Genomic DNA, 22615 nt, shown 5'->3' on the forward strand with positions numbered 1-22615 from the left:
AATGTGAAGCAATCCACAAAGCAAAAAAGCGGAGTATTTCTTAAACAGTGAAAGAAAGGCAAGTGTTGATGTTCAAGGGGACCTGGTGTCCTTACATAAACACTGAAGCCCAATGTGTAGATACATAGGTGGTGACGAGGGCAAGGGGCACATTATCCTTTATTATGAGAGAGTTTGATACAGGAGTAAAATTGTTGCAGCGATTACATGGGGCCTTGGTGAGATCACACCAAGAGTATTATATACAATCTGGACTCTTAACTAATAAAGGATAGCATTGCCATGGAGGGAGTGTTTACTGATTGGTTCTAGAGAGGAGGGATTGAGTCCATGGACTTTATTCTGTATAGTATGGAAGAAAAAAGAACAGATATCATCAAATTTCTTAAAGGGGTTTGACAGACTGATTACACAGACAATGTTTTCCCAGACCAAAGAGTCTAGGACAAGGGACCATGCTCAGAATAAGGGGTACACCTTCTAGGATGGAGATAGGGTAATATTTCTTAATTCTGAGAGTGTGAGTATTTGAAATATATTTTTACCTGTGTAGCGACTTGGTCATTAAGTTGATTTAAAACCAAACTTGTTAAGTTCATGGATGTTATGGGAATTAAAGGATACAGGGATAGTGCAGGAAAATGCCTTTGAGGTAGGTGGTCAGCCATGATCTTGTTGAATGGTGGAAAAGGCACAAGAAGTTGAATCGTTTCCTGCTGCTCCCAGTTCTTATGAGCCACATGAAAGACTGATACAGAGGAAGTTCCAGAACATGGTAGTTAAAGGCAAACAGCCAGGAAGAGTGATCAGTCTGATTACAGAGATAATCACTGGAATAGTGTGTGGATTAGGGGAGGGGGGTGTTGTCGGTAGAGGTAGAAAGGGTGTGATCCACTGAAAATTTGGTGTATAATGATAAGAAATTTGAAAATTGTCTTGTAAATCAATATGTAAGGGATGATGGCGAATGGGACTTGATGCTGGTTCGCACATGTTTACGGAGAGAAGCTGGAGCAAACAGCAGCAGTGCGTCTGCAGATAATAGTGGAGTGGATGAGAGTTCTTCACCAGTCTGAAGCTGTTGGAATCTAATAAAATTAACATTAGGGATGGAAGCTAATGGTCTTGAGCTGATCTGTCAGAAGTCTGGTGCTGAAAGGTAATGACTGGTGGGCAGGACCATCCCCATATCCTGAAAATCTGTTTAGCATGGAACTAGTTGGGTGTGTGATTGTCAAAAATGCTGACCTATTCCTGTGTGTTACATCTACAGGCTAAGTGTTGCTGAAGTTACATCCTTGATGGGAAATCTGGAGGACATCTACTCTTTCCAGCAGAGTCTTGTTCAGTCTTTAGAAGATTGTACCAAGTGAGTAACTGGGAAGGGATGATCTTTAGTTCCAGCTGAAGGTAGCTAATGTCATACAGGTTGAGCAATCTGGTTTATCTGTCCCTGTCAGCAGGTCGCTGTGACTTTCCTCTTGCTCTCGGTTCTCATTTCCCATCTCCTGTTGGGAATCAGAGATTCACAGAAGGCTTGGTTACTTGAGCACAGCGTTCCAACTGACACTGAGCGGCTCTGGTCTTTACCAGGCAGAGGAATTGGTGTTCTCTGTCATTACGACCTGTGATCAAACTGATCTCTGATGCATTTCACAACCTTCGGACATTCCAAAGAGTTCCTCAACCAGTTAATCGCTTCAGAAGCAACGTTATTGTAGCTAATTGATGTTACTATATCGTCAAAAATGTGGCAGCCACCTGCACAAAGCAAGTTTCATAAACAGCCATCTGGTGATACCCTTCACAGAGGGGTAAATTTCAGCCAGCGTACTGAGGGGAAGACCTTGTTCTTCCAGTAGGCCTCTAGAATTGTGTATCTCATCTGGAAGGACTGTTGGGATCTCTTTAAGCAACAGAGAGCACAATACTGCTTTTAGTCCAGCTTCCTCTCGTGTTGTGCCCTTTGCTGCAATGTTTCCTCAAGCTGTGCATTTGCATGCCTTCTCAGTGATGCCTCTCTCCATGCTACTGCCTTAATGTTTCCTTCCCAGTCTCACATTACTTGATCTTTATGCAGAATCACATGGGATGCACTGTATATTTTGAGTCCTGAACTGTTTGACACTGAGGAGAATGTAGGGATTGGTGTCAAGGCATGTGTGAGCGAAATCCTCATTTTGTTGCGATGTTTACATTGATGATAGTTCAGAGAACCTCATGGACTGGGAATGCAATACATAAGTCGGCTGTTCCTTTCTAATTGTGTATCATTCTGACCGGGAAATGTTGCTGTTGCCTCATTGTTGTTGGGTCAACATACCAAAACTCCTTCACTACTGGGCTGCCGTGGAGCTAAAGAAAGTTTGTCAGACTTTCCCAGGTGCACTTATGGATGCTACATTTGATGTGATGCCCACCACCAGGGACTGAATGAAAATCAAACCAAACATGTATTGGGTATCCCTTAAATTTTCTGTTAATTGCTTAGTCATATTTACATTATTTATGTGAATAAACGTAAGCTCTCCTCCCTGCCATTGAGGTGATATCCTCTAGAGGTGGTGTCTTCAGAAGGTGCCACCCATCACTAATTACCCTTACCACCTGGCACATGCCCTCTTGTTACTACCATCAGGGAGCCTGAAGGCCCACACTCTATGATGCATAAACAGCTCTTCCCCTCTGCCATCAGATAGCATAAGAACATAAGAAATAAGAGTGGGAGTCGGCCATCTGACCTGTCGAGCCTGCTCTGCCATTCAATAAGATCATGGCTGATCTGACCATGGACTCATCTCCACCTACCTGCCATTTCCCCAAGACCCTTAATTCCCCTATTATGAGCAGACCATGAACGCAACCTTGGTACTCATCTTTTACACTATTTATATATTTTTGTAACTTGTACTTTTTGTTTTGCACGTTTCAGCTGCCCCAGAATGACAAATTTCATGACGTATGTCAGTGATATCAACCTTGTGCTTACCTTGTGCCCTAACTTAAGAAACGTGGTGCAAAAACCCAGCAGGTCAGGCAGCAGCTGTGGAAAGAGAAGGTGCTAATGTTTCAGGTTAAAAAGGCTAAGATGAAAGATGTTCAGCCTGAAGTATTAACTCTGTCAGACTCCAGCGTCTTTATTCTATTTTAGTTTGCTGGAATCAGCAGTTTTTGATTTTCATTTCCCTCATTGCTTCGTGTCTGTAGGTTACCTGAATCCCAGCAGAAAGTCGGTGGCTGCTTCGCAAACCTGATGTCTCAGATGAAAAGTCTGTACCTTGCATATTGTGCCAACCATCCCTGGGCTGTGAATGTCCTCACAGAGCACAGGTATGTGATTTGGCCCATTTCAGTGAAAGGAATAAAGTCTTCAAAGGAGCAGAAATTCCAAGCACTGAGCCTTGCCAACGTTGTGTCAATAAGTGGGGAATGTTGATGGGTATGTGGGAAGGTGTCTATGCAGTGGGACCGGGTGTTGTGTATGAGAGGATGTGTGTATAAACATTGAGTGAAGGCAGTATAAGATAACCAGGTGTGAAGGCAGTATAAGATAACCAGGTGTGAAGGCAGTATAAGATAACCAGGTGTGAAGGCCACACATGTCTATGGGCTGTGCCGATGGCAGGTGTGTGAAGGGGGCCGCGTGCTGACGGCAAGTATGAGGTAAAAGAATGTCTTTTTGGTTTGAGCTCTGTCAGAGAACATGGAGTGTTAGTGGGGGTCATTTTCTGAGCTGTTTTGTTATCTTCAGTGAGGAACTGGGGGAGTTTATGGAAATGAAAGGAGCAACCAGTCCTGGGATCCTCATGCTTACCACCAGCTTGAGCAAACCTTTTATGAGATTGGACAAATACCCGACTCTGCTGAAGGAACTGGAGCGTCACATGGAGGTAAGTGATTCCTAATTGCTAATGGTGCTTAGTTCTGTAAACATGTTAACCAAATCGGGTGATTTTGAAATTTGTCATCTCCCTGGTTTGTTGATGTGGATGTGCAGGTTGGACTCTGGCCTTTGACAGGTTTGGCACTTTGAAAGTTGGCTGTTTCACAGTAGACAAACTCAATTAACTAAACAAGGTCACAGAGTTATGGAATGGGTGAAGGAATTTCTTAAAGGCTTCCTGAGTACCAAATCTAGATGTGTGATGTGTACATTTACCCTTTGCCACAGGAATCCCACCCAGACTGGCCTGACATTCAGAGAGCTATGACTGCATTCAAAAGTCTTTCGGTAAGGTGCAAGTTGCTGCAGCATGTTCATTGTGAGCGTTTGTGCAGTGTATTGCTATTATTCCGGGTCAGAATCAGATTTAATATTACTAGCATATGTCGTGAAATTTGTTGTTTTGCAGCAGCACTGCAAGGCAATACATTAAAAATATTACAAATTTCTCTTTTTGTTTGGCATGTGCCTGCGTGTGTGCGAGTCTGTGCGTGCATCCGTGATGTCTCTTTCATGGCTTTTACAAGGTGCAGAGCGAGAGAGAGACTGTGGCACGCCACTCCCCACACAGACGTTTTCGCAGTATTTTCCCCCTTTTTTATTTTACAAGATTGAGTTGCGATCTTAACACTCAACTTGGCACGGATGGAAAGCATACTTGGGAGCGGACCCGACTGGTTTCGAACCAGGAACCTTTGCTCCCGGGTCTGGCGCCGATGTCATTGCACCACCAGCCGACCCCAAAAAAAAATTATAAATTTCAATAAGAAAAATTACATTACAGCAAAAATTGTAAGGCAGTGTACATGGGTTCATTGTTCTTTCAGAAATCAGATGAAGGAGGGAGCGAGCTGCTTCTAAAGTGTTGTGTGTGTGTGTCTTTGGGCTCCTGTAATCCTTTCTCATAGGCATGAGAAGACTTGTCCTGGGTGGTGAGGGTCCTTAATGATAGATGCCGCCTTTTTGAGGGAAGACTTTTTGAAGATGTTCTCGATGCCGTGGAGGCTAGTGCCCTTGATGGAGCTGACTGAATTTACAACCCTCTGCAGCTTTTCCTGATCCTGTGCAGTGGCCCCTCTGTACCAGATGGTGATGCAATCAGTTAGAAATTCCATGGTACATCTGTAGAAATTTGCTGGAGTCTTTGTCGACATAGCAACTCTCCTCAAACTCCTAATGAAATATAGCTGCTGTCATAATTGCTATTCTTTATGTGACTGGATATTTTGGAGTTAGACTTCCACTGATTAATTTGTTTAACTTAACTGTTTCTTTTGAGTTTTATTAAATAATTTTATATAAATCTGGTACTCAGCATCCTAGATCTCTCAATGTTTTTTCACTGTGTACACTCTTTATAGAGCAGTGCTCCCTAGGAAACTAGGGATTTGGGACACCTCAAGTGCGTGGGGTGAGCTGCTTCTCGTCAAGTAGACATTTATTGTCCCGAGCTTAGGGAAGGTCTGCTAGCAACGAGAAGGAGAGAGCAGATGGAGTGATTCACTGACAGGTGGTTGAGTGTGATTGCTGTGTTCAGGCCACATACTCTCTGCTGGCATATGGACCAGATCACTGCCAGTGTGTTCTGAGTGACAGTGGCAAAGAGGGAGGTTTCAGAGAGGGGTATTTTCACTTTTGTTGGATGGATTATTTCCGTTCTTGAATACTATCGGTCTGTGCATCCAGTGGCTAAAGTTTAATTCTTTTTCTCCAATAGTCTCAGTGTCAAGAAGTCCGGAAGAGAAAGGAGTTGGAACTCCAGATCCTGACGGAAACAGTCCATGGTTGGGAGGGAGAAGATATTCGATCCCTGGGCAACGTCATTTACATGTCCCAGGTCATGGTACAGAGCGGTAACGAGGTAACTGACCTTCTGGCCTGATCCTGGCAGCCACGGATTGTTGGACCCGGTCTCTCTCAGTGTGAGGTTCTCTGCCCCTCATCCCACCCACCTTTTGGGATTGACCCCACTGTAGCTGGTGAGGAGGAACTGAATGACATCGTTGATGTCTTTGGTGCTGCATGTCGGACTTCCTGCGGTGCAGTGTTTTGTTCTAATTGAATAGTTTTTGAATTATTGATCCCACATCATTTGCTGAATAAAATCAGGAAGTAATCTGGGAATTTCCTGTTTCCTGAAACAAAGTGAAAAGAGTGATTATCTGAATGTTAATTTATAAACCCTGTTTGCTGCTGGCTGTCATTGCCCCTGATTGGTGCTTTCATCAGATTCCTCACTCTTCCCTTCCACTTACCCGCTTGGATTTTGTGCAGGGTTCGAGAGCTCTGAAACTGTGGGATTGGGAGGTGATATTTTACTTGCGGTAGTCTGAGAATGTGTGGGCACGTAGCCAAGTGGTTAAGGCATTGGACTAGCGACCTGAAGGTTGTGAGTTCGAGCCCCAGCCGAGGGAACGTGTTGTGTCCTTGAGCAAGGCACTTAATCACACATTGCTCTGTGACGACACTGGTGCCAAGCTGTATGGGTCCTAATGCCCTTCCCTTGGACAACATTGGTGTCGTGGAGAGGGGAGACTTGCAGCATGGGCAACTGCTGGTCTTCCATACAACCTTGCCCAGGCCTGCGCCCTGGAGAGTGAAGACTTTCCAGGCGCAGATCCATGGTCTCGCAAGACTAACGGATGCCTTAAAAAAAAAGTCTGGGAATGTGCAGGTTTGGGGAAGTACGATGTAGAGCTGGTTTGAGGAGTTAGGGAAATGAGCTTTCACCACTAGAACAAATGTGTTTCCACTGTTCCTACTGGGATCCACCAATTGTAGTCAATATGTCAGAAGTTGTGTTAAAATGATTGCCTGATAATTTGTCACTCTATCAGCCTCCATTCTGTGTGGCTGCAGAATAAAGTAGTTGTCAACTAACTACTCCTAACTGATGTTCCTTTTCAGGAAAAATGTGAGAGGTATTTTCTCCTGTTTCCACACGTCCTTCTCATGCTCTCTGCCAGTCCCAGGATGAGTGGTTTCATTTACCAGGTGAGGGAATCTCACTTGCTTTATAGTCGGCTATTTGCAAAATCAGCAAAGTCTCTTTGGTCTGTAAAACTTGTGTAACAAAAAAAAAAGTCCTCTTCTCCTGCAGGAATAGAACTGATATCCAAGATTACCATCACCACCTTGCTCTGTTACTGCCAGGATCAGTAGAAGTCAACTCTGTTGGGAAGCTGGTGTGTGCGATGAAATGCTTGCTCTCTGGCAATAGAAGTTATGCTGATGCTTAGAATAAGTGTGCCTGAATCCAGTAATATCCAATATTTTTTCTCAATGAAGTGTAACTAACTCACTCAGAGGGTGATAAATGTAAAATTCTCATTGTGGTTGGTGAGGCAGCATGGTAGCATTGTGATTATTGTGATACTTTACAGTACAAGCTGCAAGATCAGGGTTCACTTCCCATTGCTGTCTGTAAGGAGTTTGTATGCTGTCCGCGTGACCCTGTGGGTTTCCTCCTATGTTTCAAAGACGTGCAAGTGAGGGTTAGTAAGTTGTGGTCATGCTGTTAGTGCCTGAAGCTTGGCGATAACTGAAGGTTGCCCCCAGTGCATTCTCAATGTAAGTGATGCATTTCACTGGATGTTTTGATGCACATTTATCAAATGAAGCTAATTTTTAATCTGTACAATTCTCTCCCTCGGAGATTTGAGCTGAACGTGAGACAAAAAGAATAGGGGATAGGTTGTTAGTATGAGATGCAATCAGATCGGGGAAGTTTGTGTGAAGCAAAATGCCAGTGACACTTTGTAAATGAGGTGTTTGCAAGCTGTAAATGTGAACATTTTGATATAAAATCCACAAGTTTCATGGTCATTGTCATCTGTATTTCAACCTCACTGTGCTTATTCCCCTGGCTGCAGCCAGTTTCTTTATTGAACCAAGTGTGCAGTTTGATTATTCAGTTCTGTCATGTCTGACTTGGCTTGTAATTCTTCTTACTTCATCATAGGCAATCTTTGATAGATGAGGTTATAGATGAAAAACCAGGCACAGACCTCTGTGGTAATTAGTACAAACATTTCACCAGTAAGATAACGTGCATGTATGAAACTCTGCTTTTTGTTGTAAACAACCTTTTAACTGTGCAACTTGTGGCTTAAAATGTGCCTTGTACCAAGTCAACAAGGTGACATACTTCATTTGAATATATGAATGCCTTTCTGACAATATCCATGGAGCATGATGGAATACCTTACTATAAGGATGATATGTCTGTATGTTGATGTAACTCTGTTTATTGCAGGTTATTGCTATTAGTTTGTAGTTGTGATTAAATACTTCAGAATAACAAGCTAATTAATCATATGTGGAATGCTTTTAATGTTTGTGAGGTATAATATCAACTTATCTGTTTTACTTGGTTATTAGGGGAAATTACCATTAACAGGATTAACCGTCACAAAGTTAGAGGACAGTGATGAGAACAAGAACAGCTTTGAAATTACTGGTGAGTTAATTTTGCTCAGAATGTTTTGTTCTACTCTTGCCTTCCTTTGCAGACACAGCTAGGATTTGGTGCTGCTCAGTTTTGGAATCGGTGTTGTGATGAGCAATGGCCTGGGAGCAGTGGTCTGTGGGACCAACTCTGCTCCGTCCCAGTGAGACCAGTCCCTGAGAAACCAGCTGGATGAACAAGTTCTTACTTTAACACACTCTTGCTTTAAGTGCATTCTTGTCATTTTAAATTGCAAATAAAAGTTACATTTGTATTTCAGAAGTTGTTTGGCAAAAAAATTGTGACTTGCAGGAATATCTTGAGCTAGTTCAGAGATTGTTACCTGATATGGAGCTTCACTGGGAAATGGATCTGAGGTTGGGCTACCACCCTTGGATTGGCCACTTGAGACCACATGATCTTGGCCTCGTTGAATTGATAGATGAAATTTGCAGATATTTTATGACGTACAGCAAGAAGCGTTAAGAATGTCATCAAAAATACAAGTTGGTGTGGGTGCAGAGAAGAATAAGGTTTTTAATGAATACTTTGCAGCCGTCTTCAGAAAAGAGACAGATGTTGATGTTACGGTTAAGGAATAAGTGTGTGAAATATTGGATGGTTAAAAAACACAATAGAAATGAAGTATGAAAGGATTTATCAGCATTTAAAAATGGATAAATTGCCAGGTAGGACAGAATATCATGGTGGAAAACAAGCTGTCTCATTTCTTTAGTATATCATTCCTGGGATGTAGCAAACCCAAGGGTTATTAATGATGAAGGTGACGGTGAGCAGCTGCAGTCTGTTTGTTATGGAAGGTACTCCCACAGTGAAGAACTTCCAGGAGCTTCACTCAGTGCATTTCCAAGACAGAAGTGTGAGGGGGTCTTTGAGGTGCTGGTGTCTGCTAGAGTGGAATGCATGTTGAGCATTTTATTTGAGTTTTACCAGGCTTGTCATTAGCACACCAGCTGACATTGAACCAAGCTGTATGTGTAATCTTAACTCCCGAATGTCAGGTTTTTAATTGCCTTGCAAGAGAATGTGACAACTCAGTGTCTGACCTTTTTGACCTGTGTACCTCTTTGTTTCCCTGTGGTTAGGAAGTATGATTGAACGGATTTTGGTGTCGTGCTCGAACTACCAGGATATGCAGGAATGGGCAGACCATCTGCAGAAGCAAACAAAAGCCCCAAGTGTGGGAGTTGTGAGGCAGCAGTCTATGCCATGTCACACAGTAAGTGAAAGGGGTGACCACTGCGGAGTGTGGTGGGGTTGGCACCTTTATAATACCTGTGCCCCGAAGGTCATGGAACCGATTTGAGCAGCAGCACCGATGGCTGGGGGAATCTCAGCCGGGTGTGCTTTTAACAAGATTTGTAAGGGGGAATTCCCTCATCACCAGCTGTAACTTGGGAGTTTCTTCCTGTGGGCTACCATGAGAGAGGGTTCTAAAACCTGTTACAAGGTAGGGACAATTACCAAAAAAACTCGGTAGGTTCTACAAGAGACCAATTTCCAATGCCATGCTTATGCCTAGACCCTGAGATGCCAGTGATTTCTGATGTGCCTTATTATATGGTTGTTCTCTTAGAAGCTCTCACGGGGAAGGTGGGAAAGCCTTACCCTAACAGTTGTAAATCTGTGGTGGATATTAGATGAATCAAGGAAAATGGGGACAGAGCAAGGAATATTCCAGGTCCAGGAAAGTCCAGGCCTGGTTTTGTTGAATAGCCAAACGGGCTTGAGGTGCTGGATGGCATGCTCCTGATCCTGCTGCCTGTGTGTTATGTGTTTCCTTGTCTCATGGCCACTTCCCAAATTCATTGTTTTACGCTTCTCTGAATTGAATTCCATTTGCTGCAGTATCTTCCTGTGGTCAGAATCAAAGGATATACTTTGTATGGAAATACAGGCAGGAGGGCATAGGTAGTGGTGTGGCTCTGTTGGTAAGAGATGAAATTACACCTTTAGAAAGAGGTGACACAGGGTCAGAGAATCTGAGAGTTGAGATAAGAAACTGTCAGGGTTAAAAAAAACCATTATGGGAATCATATATACACTTCCAAATAGTAGCCAGGTTATGGGGTTGCAAAGGGAGCTGGAAAAGCCATGTAATAAGGGTAATGACACAATTGTAATGGGGGACTTCAATGTGCAAGGGGATTGGGAAAATCAGGTGGGTGTCAGATCGCAAGACAGGGAATTTGTTGAATGCCTATGAGATGGCTTTTTAGAGCAGCTTGTCCTTGAGCTTACTCAGCGAAAGGCTACCTTAGATTGGGTATTGTGTAATAACCAGGATCTTATTAGGTAAGGAGGAATTTTTTTAGCCAGAGAGTAGTGAATCTGTGGAATATTCTGCCACAGACTGCAGCGTAAACCAAGTCCGTGGGTATACAGGTTTCCCCCGCCATCCGAAGGTAGAGCGTTCCTATGAAACGGTTCGTAAGCCGAAATGTTGTAAAGCGAAGAAGCAATTATCATTTATTTATATGGGAAAATTTTGTGAGTGTTCGCAGACCCAAAAATAACCTACCAAATCATGCCAAGTAACACATAAAACCTAAAACAACAGTAACATATAGTAAAAGCAGGAATGATATGATAAACACACAGCCTATATAAAGTAGAAATACTTTTCCACAATCATTACTGCACTGTTCTCTGTACTGAAAATCTCGCGCAAGTGCCGTCGGCAGAAAATCTCACGCAAGCGCTTTTGGCAAAAACACGGTTCAAGCGCTCTCCAGTAACCTTTAAGCTATGAAGCTGCCAAATCATACCAAATAACACGTAAAAATACACAGCTAATATAAAGTAGAAATAATGTATGTACAGTGTAGTATCACTTAACCAGAATTGGGTCAGCGCTGAGCACACTGATGATGGTGTGTTAGACTGAGTCGTCGCAGGTTGGGTGGTGCAGTGACCTCCACCCTCCGGGCCGCTGACCGATGCATTGCCGCGAAGCATGCAGGGGTGCAGCGGTAGCCGGGAGGCGCACAGCACATCTTTAAGAAAAAAGCCGAAACAAACATGCTCATTAATTAGGTGCCGCCCGGCTCGTAATTGTTGGCCCAGGTCAGTGCCGATTTCCGATTGCGTCGTCTCTGATTTGGGCCGACATTTACGTGTCAGGCGGCACCTAATTAATTAACATGTTTATTTCGGCTTTTTTCTTAAAGATGTGCTGTGTGCCTCCCAGCTACCGCTGCATTCTCCGCAAATCGGTATCTGTCCGTGGCCTGGGGTTTGGGGTGGTGGGACACTGGGGTGTCATCTTGTCGTCTGTTTCCATTAGAGCAGGAAGCTCATCTTCTCCTATGACTGCCTGCCTCGATGTCGAAGGTCGATGTTCGTCGTCTGCTGTGGCTGATGTGGAAGGCTTGCTTGACTGCTGAGCCTCGCGCATTTTTCTATCACACAGTTCTTTGTAAGGACTCAAACCATCTTGCAAATATCCCCTAAACCTACGTACCCTTTCAAAATTAAAGTCGTACTTTATCATTGCAGCGAAAATCTCACGCAGTTGCTTGGCGTTCAGTTCACTATTGCATTCGGTTTTGATTGTTATCTTTTTTCTTCCAATTGCATCAGCTCTTCATCTATCAGATCTTGGTCATGGGATGCCAAAACTTCTTCAACATCATGTTCGTCAACTTCCACAAGCCAAACTCACTTCGTCCTTACTTAGTTCACCACAATCAAAATGCTTAATTATGTCTAGTTTTACGCTAAATGTAACACCCTTACGAGCTCTTTCAGGCTTTTCCGAAACCATAGAACTCATCTTGCAAACGGCTGCTCACAGGCATGTGTTTAAGCAATGCCATTCCGAATCCAGGGGAGAGCGGCTGCTCGGGGCGTGCGCTGCCTTTTATCGTGCGCTGCTTTTTTTTCGTAACAGTGAAAACACCTTCTGAAAGTGAAAACAGGGTACTAATGTAGGTCTTTCGTAACAGTGAGGTTTCGTAAAGCGAACGTTCGAAAAGCAGGGGACACCTGTATTTAAGGCGGAAGTTGATAGTTTCCTGATCGGTCAGAGCATCAAAGGATGTGAGAAGGCAGGTGTATGGGGTTGAGTGGGATCCTAGATCAGCCATGACTACTGCACAGAGTCTTGTCATCTTCAGAAGTTTTCGGATGACTCTGCCATAGTTGGATGCATCAGTAAGGGAGATGAGGCTGAGTACAGGGCTACGGTAGGAAACTTTGTCACATGGTGTGAGCAGAATTATCTGCAGCTTAATGTGAAAAAGACTAAGGAGCTGGTGGTAGACCTGAGGAGAGCTAAGGTACCGGTGACCCCTGTTTCCATCCAGGGGGTCAGTGTGGACACGGTGGAGGATTACAGATATCTGGGGATATGAATTGACAATAAACTGGACTGGTCAAAGAACACTGAGGCTGTCTACAAGAAGGGTCAGAGACGTCTCTATTTCCTGAGGAGACTAAGGTCCTTTAACATCTGCCGGACGATGCTGAGGATGTTCTGCGAGTCTGTGGTGGCCAGTGCTATCATGACTGCTGTTGTGTGCTGGGGCAGCAGGCTGAGGGTAGCAGACAGCAACAGGATCAACAAACTCATCCGTAAGGCCAATGATGTTGTGGGGATGGAACTGGACTCTTTGACGGTGGTGTCTGAAAAGAGGATGCTGTCTAAGTTGCATGCCATCTTGGTCAATGTTTCCCATCCACTACATAATGTATTGGGTGGGCACAGGAGTACATTCAGCCAGAGACTCATTCCACCGAGATGCAGCACAGAGTGTCAGAGGAAGTCATTCCTGCCTGTGGCCATCAAATTTTACAACTCCTCCCTTGGAGGGTCAGACACCCTGATCCAATAGGCTGTTCTGGACTTATTTCATAATTTACTGGCATAATTTAGGTACTACTATTTAACTATTTATGGTTCTATTACTATTTATTATTTATGGTGCAACTGTAACGAAAACCAATTTCTCCCAGGATCAATAAAGTATAAGTATGACTATGATTATGACTATGATGGGATGGTGGAGCAGACTGGATGGCCTGAGTGGCCTAGTTCGGCTCCTATGTCTTATGGAATCTTTTCAAAGTCTTGGCAACATCTCCAATGGCTTCACAGTAGCAAAGAGCTGTCTGATCTGCCGAGCATTTCCAGTACTGGTTTTATTTCTGACTTCAAGCATCTGCTGCTGTTCTCCTTTATGACATGTTTAGTTTGACTTGTTACTAAGTGCTACAGGTAGAAGGAACCTGTGGAACCTCAGCAACCACTAAAACATCTGTCCGGCATTATCCTCCAGTACTTGCATCTCATGCTTTGCTTCAGCTGCTCTTACTTGGATCCCGTGAGCTTTCTGTGTTTGTGTATGTTTTATGAACAGCATGCCTTTTAAGGATCTGGTGAACAACCTGGTTAGGGTCTGTTTGGACTCCATCGATCTACTGCCCTATTGACTCTCCTTGTTGTCTCTCAAACAAAACTGACTTAGTTGCCAGTATTATACAGTGTAGTTATCTCTGCTGTGCTGGCTGAGTTAATCTGTGCCTTTCTAAACAAACATTTATTCAGCCTGTCACCAAAATTCAACTGATTCACTTACAATTACATGGTTTATACCTTTTGTCTTTCAAAACCATGTTGTAATGTTAGCAGTGCTCTGCTCCTCTGGTGCCATTCTGATATCACAGGAGGCTAGGAAAGTGATGGGAAGAATATCTCTATTTTTCTGGTCCTGGTGATTTATCTACTTCCAAATGCTGCTAAATCCCTTGATATTTGTCTGTTATGTTTATCAATCCAATATTTCACGCACTTCCTCCTCAACCACAATGTCAATATCATCTATCTCTTTTGTGAAGGCAGTTGCAAGGTATTCATTAAAAATCTTACCCATCTCTGTTGCCTGTACACCAGGTTGCTTTTTGAGTCTCTGATATACTCAATACTTGGTTATCCTCTTGCTCTGTATGTAATTTTAAAATGCTTATTTTTATCTGCCTTCTCTGAACTTTATGAATTTCCTTTTACCCCTACACCCGCTTCATTTTCTGTATAGAGTTATAAAGCACTACACTACAGAAACAGGCTCTTTGACCCATCTAGTCAGTGCTGAACTCTTATTCTCCCTAGTCCCATTGACCTGCACTGGGAGCTTAGGCCTTTATAGCTCTCCTATCTATGTACCAATCCAAATTTCTCAAATGTTGAAATTGAACCTGTATCCCCCACTTCCGTTGGCAGCTCATTCCACACTCTCACCACCCTCTGAGTGAAGAAGTTCGCCTTCATGTTCTCCGAAACATTTCACTTTTCACCCTTAGTCCATGATATCTAGTTGTCGTCTTGCCCAACCTCAGTGAGAAAAAGTCTGCTTGTATTTACCCTATCTATACCCCTCATAATTTTATACTTCTATCAAATCTCCCCCTCATTCTCCTACACTCAGAAAATAAAGTCCTAACATATTCATCTTTTCCCTTTAACTCTCGTCTTTGGCAGTGTCCTGGCAACATCATTGTAATTTTTTTCTGTACTCTTCCAACCTTATTGATATCTTTCCTGTAGGTAGTTGACCAGAACTGCACATCCAGTCAGAGAGGCAACCATCTACTACCACTCCCTGCTTTCGCCCACAAAGTAAATGTCTAATCCAATTTACTACTACCTTGTCCTGAATGCCAAGCGACTGAACCTTCTTGACCAACCTCCAGTATGGACCTTGTCAAAAGCCTTGCAAAAGTCCATGTAGACTACATCTACCACCTTTTCTTCATCAATTACCTGGTAACTTTCTTGAAAAACTTCAGATTGGTTAGACCCAACCTGCATACACACAGCCCTGTTGACTGTCCCTAATCAGTCTCTGTCTATCCAAATACTTATGTCATCTTCACTTATTTTTTTGCCTTTCCTTTTTTTCTATGCATCCAGTCATTCAGGCACCTGAACTTGACAAACCCATATATCCCCCTCTGTCTTCCTCAAACTGTTTGGATATTGTGGAACTGTATTTTGTGGGCAGAAAGCCATTCCTGCTAGTGTCACAGTCCTACCTTTCACTTGCTCCATTGACTCAGTCTCAGAGCTCAGTCTCACATCAGGGCATTTGTTTTGTTTGCTGGTTGTGTGAGACATTGGATATTCATGCAGATCCTGTACCATCAGGGGTTGAGTCATTTTCGAATCATGTTAATAAAAGCTGACTTCTTCCAATTGAAGAACTAATGTACTTATTGTGTTCCATATTCAGCTTCCATTGCACCCTGTGACGCCACTCAACAAGCATTCTGATGGGTATCCGATCTCCGTGACTCCACCCTACCATACCCTTCCTCATCCTTCCCTGCATGGGACATCCCACAGCACGCTGAGCTGGGGACCTCTGGAACCCCCCAAGATGCCAAAGCCGTGGACCTTGAGCTGCCTCCGGCCAGCAGCCCCGTTGAAACCTTCTGCCGCTCTTTGTTACAAGGAGGTTGGTCTTTACTTTGGCTGCATTCTGATATGATTCTTCAGTTTGGTGCATGTGTTTAGTTGTCCTATATGGTATGTGTTAGGCTCTGGAGAATACAGAGTTGCTGTATTTAACTGAGGCTGTTGCATTTTCCTTTGGCCCCACAGCCCCCACCCCCCATCCTGAGGTATACAATATCCTGACTTACCCAAGCACCATGATACTTGTCCCATTGTGTAAAAGCCTCTGACACTTTCTTTGATGTGGAGCATACTTGTAGATGTTTCTACTGTCTTTGCCTCCTCAGTGCCCCTGGACCTCTCACTAATTATATCAATCTGGCTTACCAGGGCAGCTCATCCACCTCAGGTTTAGAGGCAGTGCAATGGCTGATGGCATATTTTGTGTTGTTTTTGTGCAGGACCTCAGCAGGAGCCCTAAAACCATGAAGAAGCTGCTTCCCAAACGGAAACCAGAGAGGAAACCCTCTGATGAGGAGTTTGCACTGAGGAAAAGTATGTTGACTGTCTCTGCCATATTCTTTACTTCTCTCAGCTGACTGTATCACCTTCATTCTTCTGGTTTGGATTATATTTACATTGCCCCTGGCCAGCTCGAGGTGAGCAAGTTGGTAAAAGCCTGGAAGATTTTAGTTCTCTAAAGCAAAAAGAGCTGGATTACATCATGTCTACTTTAACTTTGCAAGCAACATAGTTTAACATGACATTACTCAATGCCTAATGTGTTTGGTCACTGAAACTAATGACTTGAGGGACAGAGTTTGTTTTCTAATCAGAAAAGAGCATTGGATGTGATTTTTTTTGTCCACAGCAACCCCTCCATGCCTTAGAACTCTATTCAACAAGAAATTGTGTGGAGAAGGATGTGTTCAATATTTTCTGAGTCAGTATGCTGAGGAGGGAGTCACTATGGCTTCAGCTGCTTGCCGATGTGGTCAGTGTCAATGATTTCTGAATATGATCTGTAGGGAGGAAACTTCCTGGTGTGTTTTGACCTGATTGAACTATTGTCAGACGATGGGGACATCAGAGGCAAGGGAAGTTGAGGTAGGATATATGGGTAAAGGGACAGAAATGCTAGTTCACTAGAAGGAGGAAGAACAACCTGTTTCTTTGTCACATTCCTCCAACAGTGGGTTGATGGTTCAGAATTGGATGTGCTTAGGGTTCTACAGGTCTTTGTAATATTGGTTTGGAATTAGATCTTGTTTAATTTGAGGCTAGAGAGAGCATTCAAAGATCTGTGCTTCACATAAGGGAAGCAGGCTTCACTGAATCAGTATCGTTCTTGGTCAATGCTGGCACACAGGTATCCGTTAGGTTGTAACCAATAGGTTTCAATAGGTACATTTAATGAGACTACTCATTCACCTGGTAATTTGACATAACACAGGCTCGCTCTCTCCCTAATAAGGGGAAAAAGTGGTGTCTCCATTAGACTTGGTAGCTAGTTTAGCTGTGGGTGACACTGTGTAACTTCTGATAAGACATCTTGTGCTATCGGCAGCTTCAGTGTCAACAAAATGGATTGAGTAAAAAGAAGTAATCAGCCTCTAGTTTGATATTGTAGCCCAATGTGCCTTGTACTAGGATCACAGTCAGCAAGCTGCTCAAAGCTCAGGCTGGCCGGCAAATCTATTATTTGAGATTTTGAATCTGTAGTTATTTGGAAGCCCAGAAAACATTAGTGTCATCAATCCAATGTTTGTGTTTTGTGACTTGTCTTCTACCAGGGTTTTATCTTTATTACCCAGGCACAGCAGCTCTTGAAGAAGATGCACAAATACTGAAAGTTATTGAAGCTTACTGCACTAGTGCCAAAACCCGTCAGACTCTGAACTCAAGTAAGTGATGACCTTTCACTTCAATACATACCTTAATTTCAAACCAATTAACGTTTGGAATCAATTCAGCTGCATTTTTAAGCATTCAGCATCTTTATAATTTTGTATCAATGTCTAAAATCTGTTCCAAAGCAAAACAGGGAAGGAATCTATAAATGGTAATGTACTGAGCAGGTCAGGCAGCATCTGGAGTGCTTAACATTTCATCTCATTGCTGCCTGCCTGTCGGATGTTTGCAGCTTTGTACTTGTGAGGTGTTGTAGAATTTTCGAAGTAGTGTATTAGTAATTGATTTTTTTGTATATAGAAGCAAGAGCAAATGTGGATTAAGTTTTTTTTTTCACGTAATTCCCATGGAAGAAATGGTATCTTTCATTGTTACTATACAGTTTGTATAGTTACTGTCAGATACAAAGAATGGATATTAGAGGAATTATTATGTATTATATTTTGAAGCCAAATGGTCATGTTTCCATTTACTGTGAATGCTGGTTCTATTCCCAGAAGGAGTGGCCTCTTGTTTCACAGCATTAAGTTTAAAGAATCAGTTTTGAAGTTCAATGAGAGACTAGTGTGATGATTCAGCAAAGATTGCACAGAGATCCTTGCATTTTGAATCTTGGTGTTAACTTACTAAATCATTATAGTGTCTTTCCCAAGTATCTGAAGTCTGTTTCAGTTTAAGATTCAATGACTAAAATAATGACCATTGCTGTGGTCGGTCATTTATAAATCAAAGTCACAGGTCGTTTAATAACTGAATGATTAAAGGATTGCCTTTAACTTGTAATTGTAGCACTGTAATATTGTGATAGATGGTAAAATAATCCAGAAATAGGAGGAGCCTCTAAGACCTTTGAGTGCATCCCCTTCATTTGGCTGGATTCTGCCTTTTTGCTTTGACTTAATCCAATCCTGCCCCTCACCCAATGAATGTCCACACAACTTCTGTAAACTATACTGCCTCGCAGAGTCTACTGCTTCCCTGGGGAGAGTTCCACATTTTACTGTGCTTGTGAAGGACTACCATGTGTCATCACAATCAACTGGGCTGGGCATTAAATATTAGTGATTAAAGGTCAATCGAAGAGAAACATTTTTTTTTGATTCTGTTTATTATCTTAGATTGAGGCCAAGATCCATGGTGTGTTGACTGTGAGTATTTTTGTTTAAATACATGGGCTGTTTAATTGCATTCCAGGCAAGTAGAATAATATGGAGTGGGCAAGATGAAGGTACTTGTAGAGATAGCAGTGATTCAAGAAGGCAGCTCATTACCACCTTTAAGGATAGTTAAGTATGGGCAACAACATTTCTTGGCCAGTGATAACACATGAGACTATACGACAGAGGAGCAGAATTAGGCTATTTGGTCTATTAAGTCTGTTCAGCCATTCTATCATGGCTGATTTATTATCCCTCTCAACTCCGTTCTCCTGCTTTGATGCCCTTCTTGAAATATCTTTTAAAAAATTCCCCACGCCCCTTTACTGAAGGAATGCTAGAAAATACTCAGCATATCATGGCCATCTGTCAAGGGAGGAAGAGAGTTGATGCTGCAGATAGATGACCTTTTGTTTTCTCAGTAGGTATTGCAAATATCTGCTTGATACCATTTTCAGTAATCCCATCCCATAGAGCACAATGTCCAGTTGCAGGTTACCAGCAATGTACAGATTTGCTAGTGCAGTGTTTGCTACCACACTTCCTGTGTTAAGTGCACACCCTAATTTAAGTCTTCAGCCTAATTCATCCTATTTAAGTTATCGATTTCTAATCTACATGATTTCTTTGGTAATTTCTGATGTATTTGTGAAGTGCTGCTTGTCATAAAGCAAATAAAAACCTGCATGTGTTGGTAATGTGAGCAAAAAGAAGAAAATATTGGGAATATTCGTTAGGCATACGAGCGTCTGTGACGAGTGAAATAAGAGTCAACAGTTCAGGTCTGTGTTCTTCCATCAGAGAATAGTTAAAAATAAAACTTCCTTGGGCAAGTTGATGAAAAGAAAGGAAGCATCTTAAATAGGGTGGAGCTCCAGAGAGATTGAATGATCAAGGGGTGGTTGTATTGACTGAGGTCATTAAACCTTAATATTCTCAACTGATCTTTCTGAGGGGAGATGTAAAAGGAGATGAAGACAAAATACTGCAGATACTTACAATCTGAAATAAGAATGGTTCCGGAAATACTCAGTCAAGTAGCGTCTATGTAGGGGAAGCAGAATTAATGTGTGAAGTTGGACACTGCTGGAATCTGGAGCACCAAGCAACCTGCTGGAGGGATAGTGGGGAGAAATGAATTGTCAATGTTTGGGCTGGAACACAGGCCCTTGTCCTCAGCTCAACGTGGAGGCTGGTAGCAGAGATAAAATTGGTGTAGTCATTGTTGGGGAGTAGTACCGAAAAAGATTTTGAACAGGAATTGATGGACGTAGCTGGGGCCCATACAGGTTCCAGAGGCTACACCTTTAATTTGTAGGACGTGAAATGCATCAGGAGAAATTGTTCAGAGTCAGTGTTGGTGAGGGGAATTGGTTGGATCTTTGTTGCAGAAAGATGTGGGACCTTTGTGATGAGATGTGTATAGACACTGGACATCTGTAATGAAGTTGGGGCAAGGTTCCCTCTGCATCTTCCACCCAACTAGATGCTGTTCAACCTGCTGAGTTCCTCCAGCAGTTTGTAACATGTCAAGTCAATGACCTTGAGATCAGAACTGATCAAAATTGGAAGGGCTGGTTCTCTGAACATGGTTGAATGCGTTACTGAGTTGTGAGGACTGGAATGTGCTGTCAGAGAAAGGGTGTTGGCCCTTAAGCTTATGTTGGGTTTCATTGTAACAATGTAAAATCCAAAAAAACAGATCAGAGTAACAGTGGGTAGAGGATTAACGTAACGGACAGCCAGAGTTTAGGATTACACCTGTGGATTGATGTTACTTTTGCAAACTCAAACCCAAATACAGATTGAGTGATTGCTTTACCAAATACCTTTAATTAGTCCACGAGGGCAGAACATTATTTCTCATTCTGAATTCCCTGTTTGAGCTTGCACATTCTTCCAATGAAGGTCAGTGTAGGTGTATCTTGTATCCACTGTGACTTTGATTCAGCCAGTTTTAGATAATCAGTCTTTGTAGCAGACTTGGTTGATTCTGGTGTTTGGTCAGCAACTCTGTTTCCCTCTGCAGAGATGCTGCCTGACCTGCTGAGATTTACCGGCATTCTCTGAAGTTGTTTCAGATTTCCAGAAAGTCTCACAGTTCCAGTGTCATTTGCAACACTGTTTTCATTCATCTCCCTCTGTACAGGCAACTATGGTTAACAAGCCTTTTTCCCCCCTGCTGACCACACACCCCTCATGCCATTCAGTTTCTTGGTCTCTGCCCTCACACTCGGCCTTCTCTGTATCTCTCCATCGGTGCAGCATAGTGTTACTACTTCGCAGTTCTCCTGTAAAGTCATCGGTCTGAAGCAGCAATTCTGCTTTCCCCTGCTGGAGATGCTGAAGGATCTGCTGAGTATTTCTATTACATCGCATATATTTAGTGGTAGAAATTGAATCCTGGTTAAACAGTGACCAACTCCGGAGTGTTTTCATTAAGAGGTTGAGGTGTTTTTGTAGAGGTTTTCAATTCGGTGTGAATAAAGGAAGAGAGTAGGTAGATTGTGGTTAGAGTTCAGGATAGTTTTATGTATAGTTGTGAAAATATGAGCAGAGTTGGTAAGTGACACGAGACAGGAACAGATTTGAAGAAGTTTAAACAAAGGGGAATATGGGAAGAAGTAGGTCAGGTAGAGTTAGGTTGTTCCTCTTAGGATAAATACCAGTGTGAACTGGATGGGGCACTATGGGCTGTTTCTGTGGTGCTTTTTCTAATTAAGGTTGACTGGTTGTGGAGGTCATGGGCAACCTGTGGGAAGACTTTTAACAGCATTCAGGCTTAGGTTGACAGTGGCAATAAACTTTTTAACTACACAAATTCTGTATAGTGACTCCTATCAGGAGCCGTTAGCTGTCTTTAACACAAGAGATTCTACGGATGCTGGAAATCTTGATGAACATGCATAATGTTGGAGGAACTCAGTGGGTCAGGCAGCATCAATAGAGGGGAATATGCAGTCGACTGGAAAAGCTAAGGCCCTTCATCAGGACTCGAAAGGAAGGGGGCAGAAGCCAGGACAAGAAGGTGGGTGGAAGGAAAGGAATACAAGGTTGCAGGTGATAGATAGACCAGGTGATGGGGAAAGTGAGTGGGCAGGGGAGATGGAGTGAAGAAGGGAGGAGATAGGTGGAAGAGGTAAAGGGCTGAAGAAGGAGGAATCTAATAGGAGGGGAGAATGGACCATAGGAGGAAGGAAACCAGATAATCGGCAGGTGAAGAGGGTGGGAGGGTAACTGAATGGGGAATGTAATAAAGAGTGGGTTGGGGGGAGGAGAAATTAAAATTTATGGCATCAACTTTGAGGCTACCCTGTCAACTTATCTACCTTCATCCCTGGGTATTACCAGTGGTGAGTTCCCCTGCACCAACCTCACTATTCTAGGCAGGTCACCATGACCAGAAACTTTAGCAACTACATACATAGCATGGCCACAAAGTGAAGGATACAGGTTGGGAATCTTGTAGAGAGTGACTAACTAACTCCTTACATCCTTGCTTCTACCAGCAGGGGCAAATCAGGAGTGTGGTGAAATGCTCTCTACTTGCCTCAGTGAGTGTGACCAATATCACCTGTTATGTACATGCAACCCTGAGGAAAGTACCGGTTATATGCAAGCAACACTAACAGTATCAGCAACAATAGAAGACACCTTGAGTCTGTTTTTGACGTTAAAATTCACTATCTTTGTTAGTAGCTACTAAATATAGTAACTTAACCAGGTGATCAAAAGTTAGCAGG

The 22615-nt window shown here is 42.9% G+C and overlaps 1 protein-coding gene across 6 annotated transcripts in view; it reads left to right on the forward strand.

The window, feature by feature from the left end:
- Positions 1–22615, forward strand: part of LOC140198052 (rho guanine nucleotide exchange factor 7-like) — an 81112-nt gene that overhangs the window by 37677 nt on the left and 20820 nt on the right. For 2 of the 6 annotated variants that reach the window (XM_072258903.1, XM_072258907.1), the window contains exons 8-19: positions 1274–1369; positions 3208–3330; positions 3752–3890; positions 4172–4231; positions 5661–5804; positions 6851–6937; positions 8324–8402; positions 9497–9630; positions 15641–15865; positions 16266–16359; positions 16676–16798; positions 17598–17708. In XM_072258903.1, coding sequence (XP_072115004.1) covers positions 1274–1369; positions 3208–3330; positions 3752–3890; positions 4172–4231; positions 5661–5804; positions 6851–6937; positions 8324–8402; positions 9497–9630; positions 15641–15865; positions 16266–16359; positions 16676–16798; positions 17598–17708 — 1415 coding nt within the window. Of the gene's footprint in view, positions 1–1273; positions 1370–3207; positions 3331–3751; positions 3891–4171; positions 4232–5660; positions 5805–6850; positions 6938–8323; positions 8403–9496; positions 9631–15640; positions 15866–16265; positions 16360–16675; positions 16799–17597; positions 17709–18833; positions 18864–22615 lie in introns of all 6 variants that reach the window. The other 4 variants (XM_072258909.1, XM_072258906.1, XM_072258908.1 and 1 more) reach the window with 3 other exon arrangements.

Source organism: Mobula birostris, chromosome 5 (genome assembly GCF_030028105.1).
Source record: "Mobula birostris isolate sMobBir1 chromosome 5, sMobBir1.hap1, whole genome shotgun sequence".
NCBI classification, from domain to species: Eukaryota; Metazoa; Chordata; class Chondrichthyes; order Myliobatiformes; family Myliobatidae; genus Mobula; species Mobula birostris.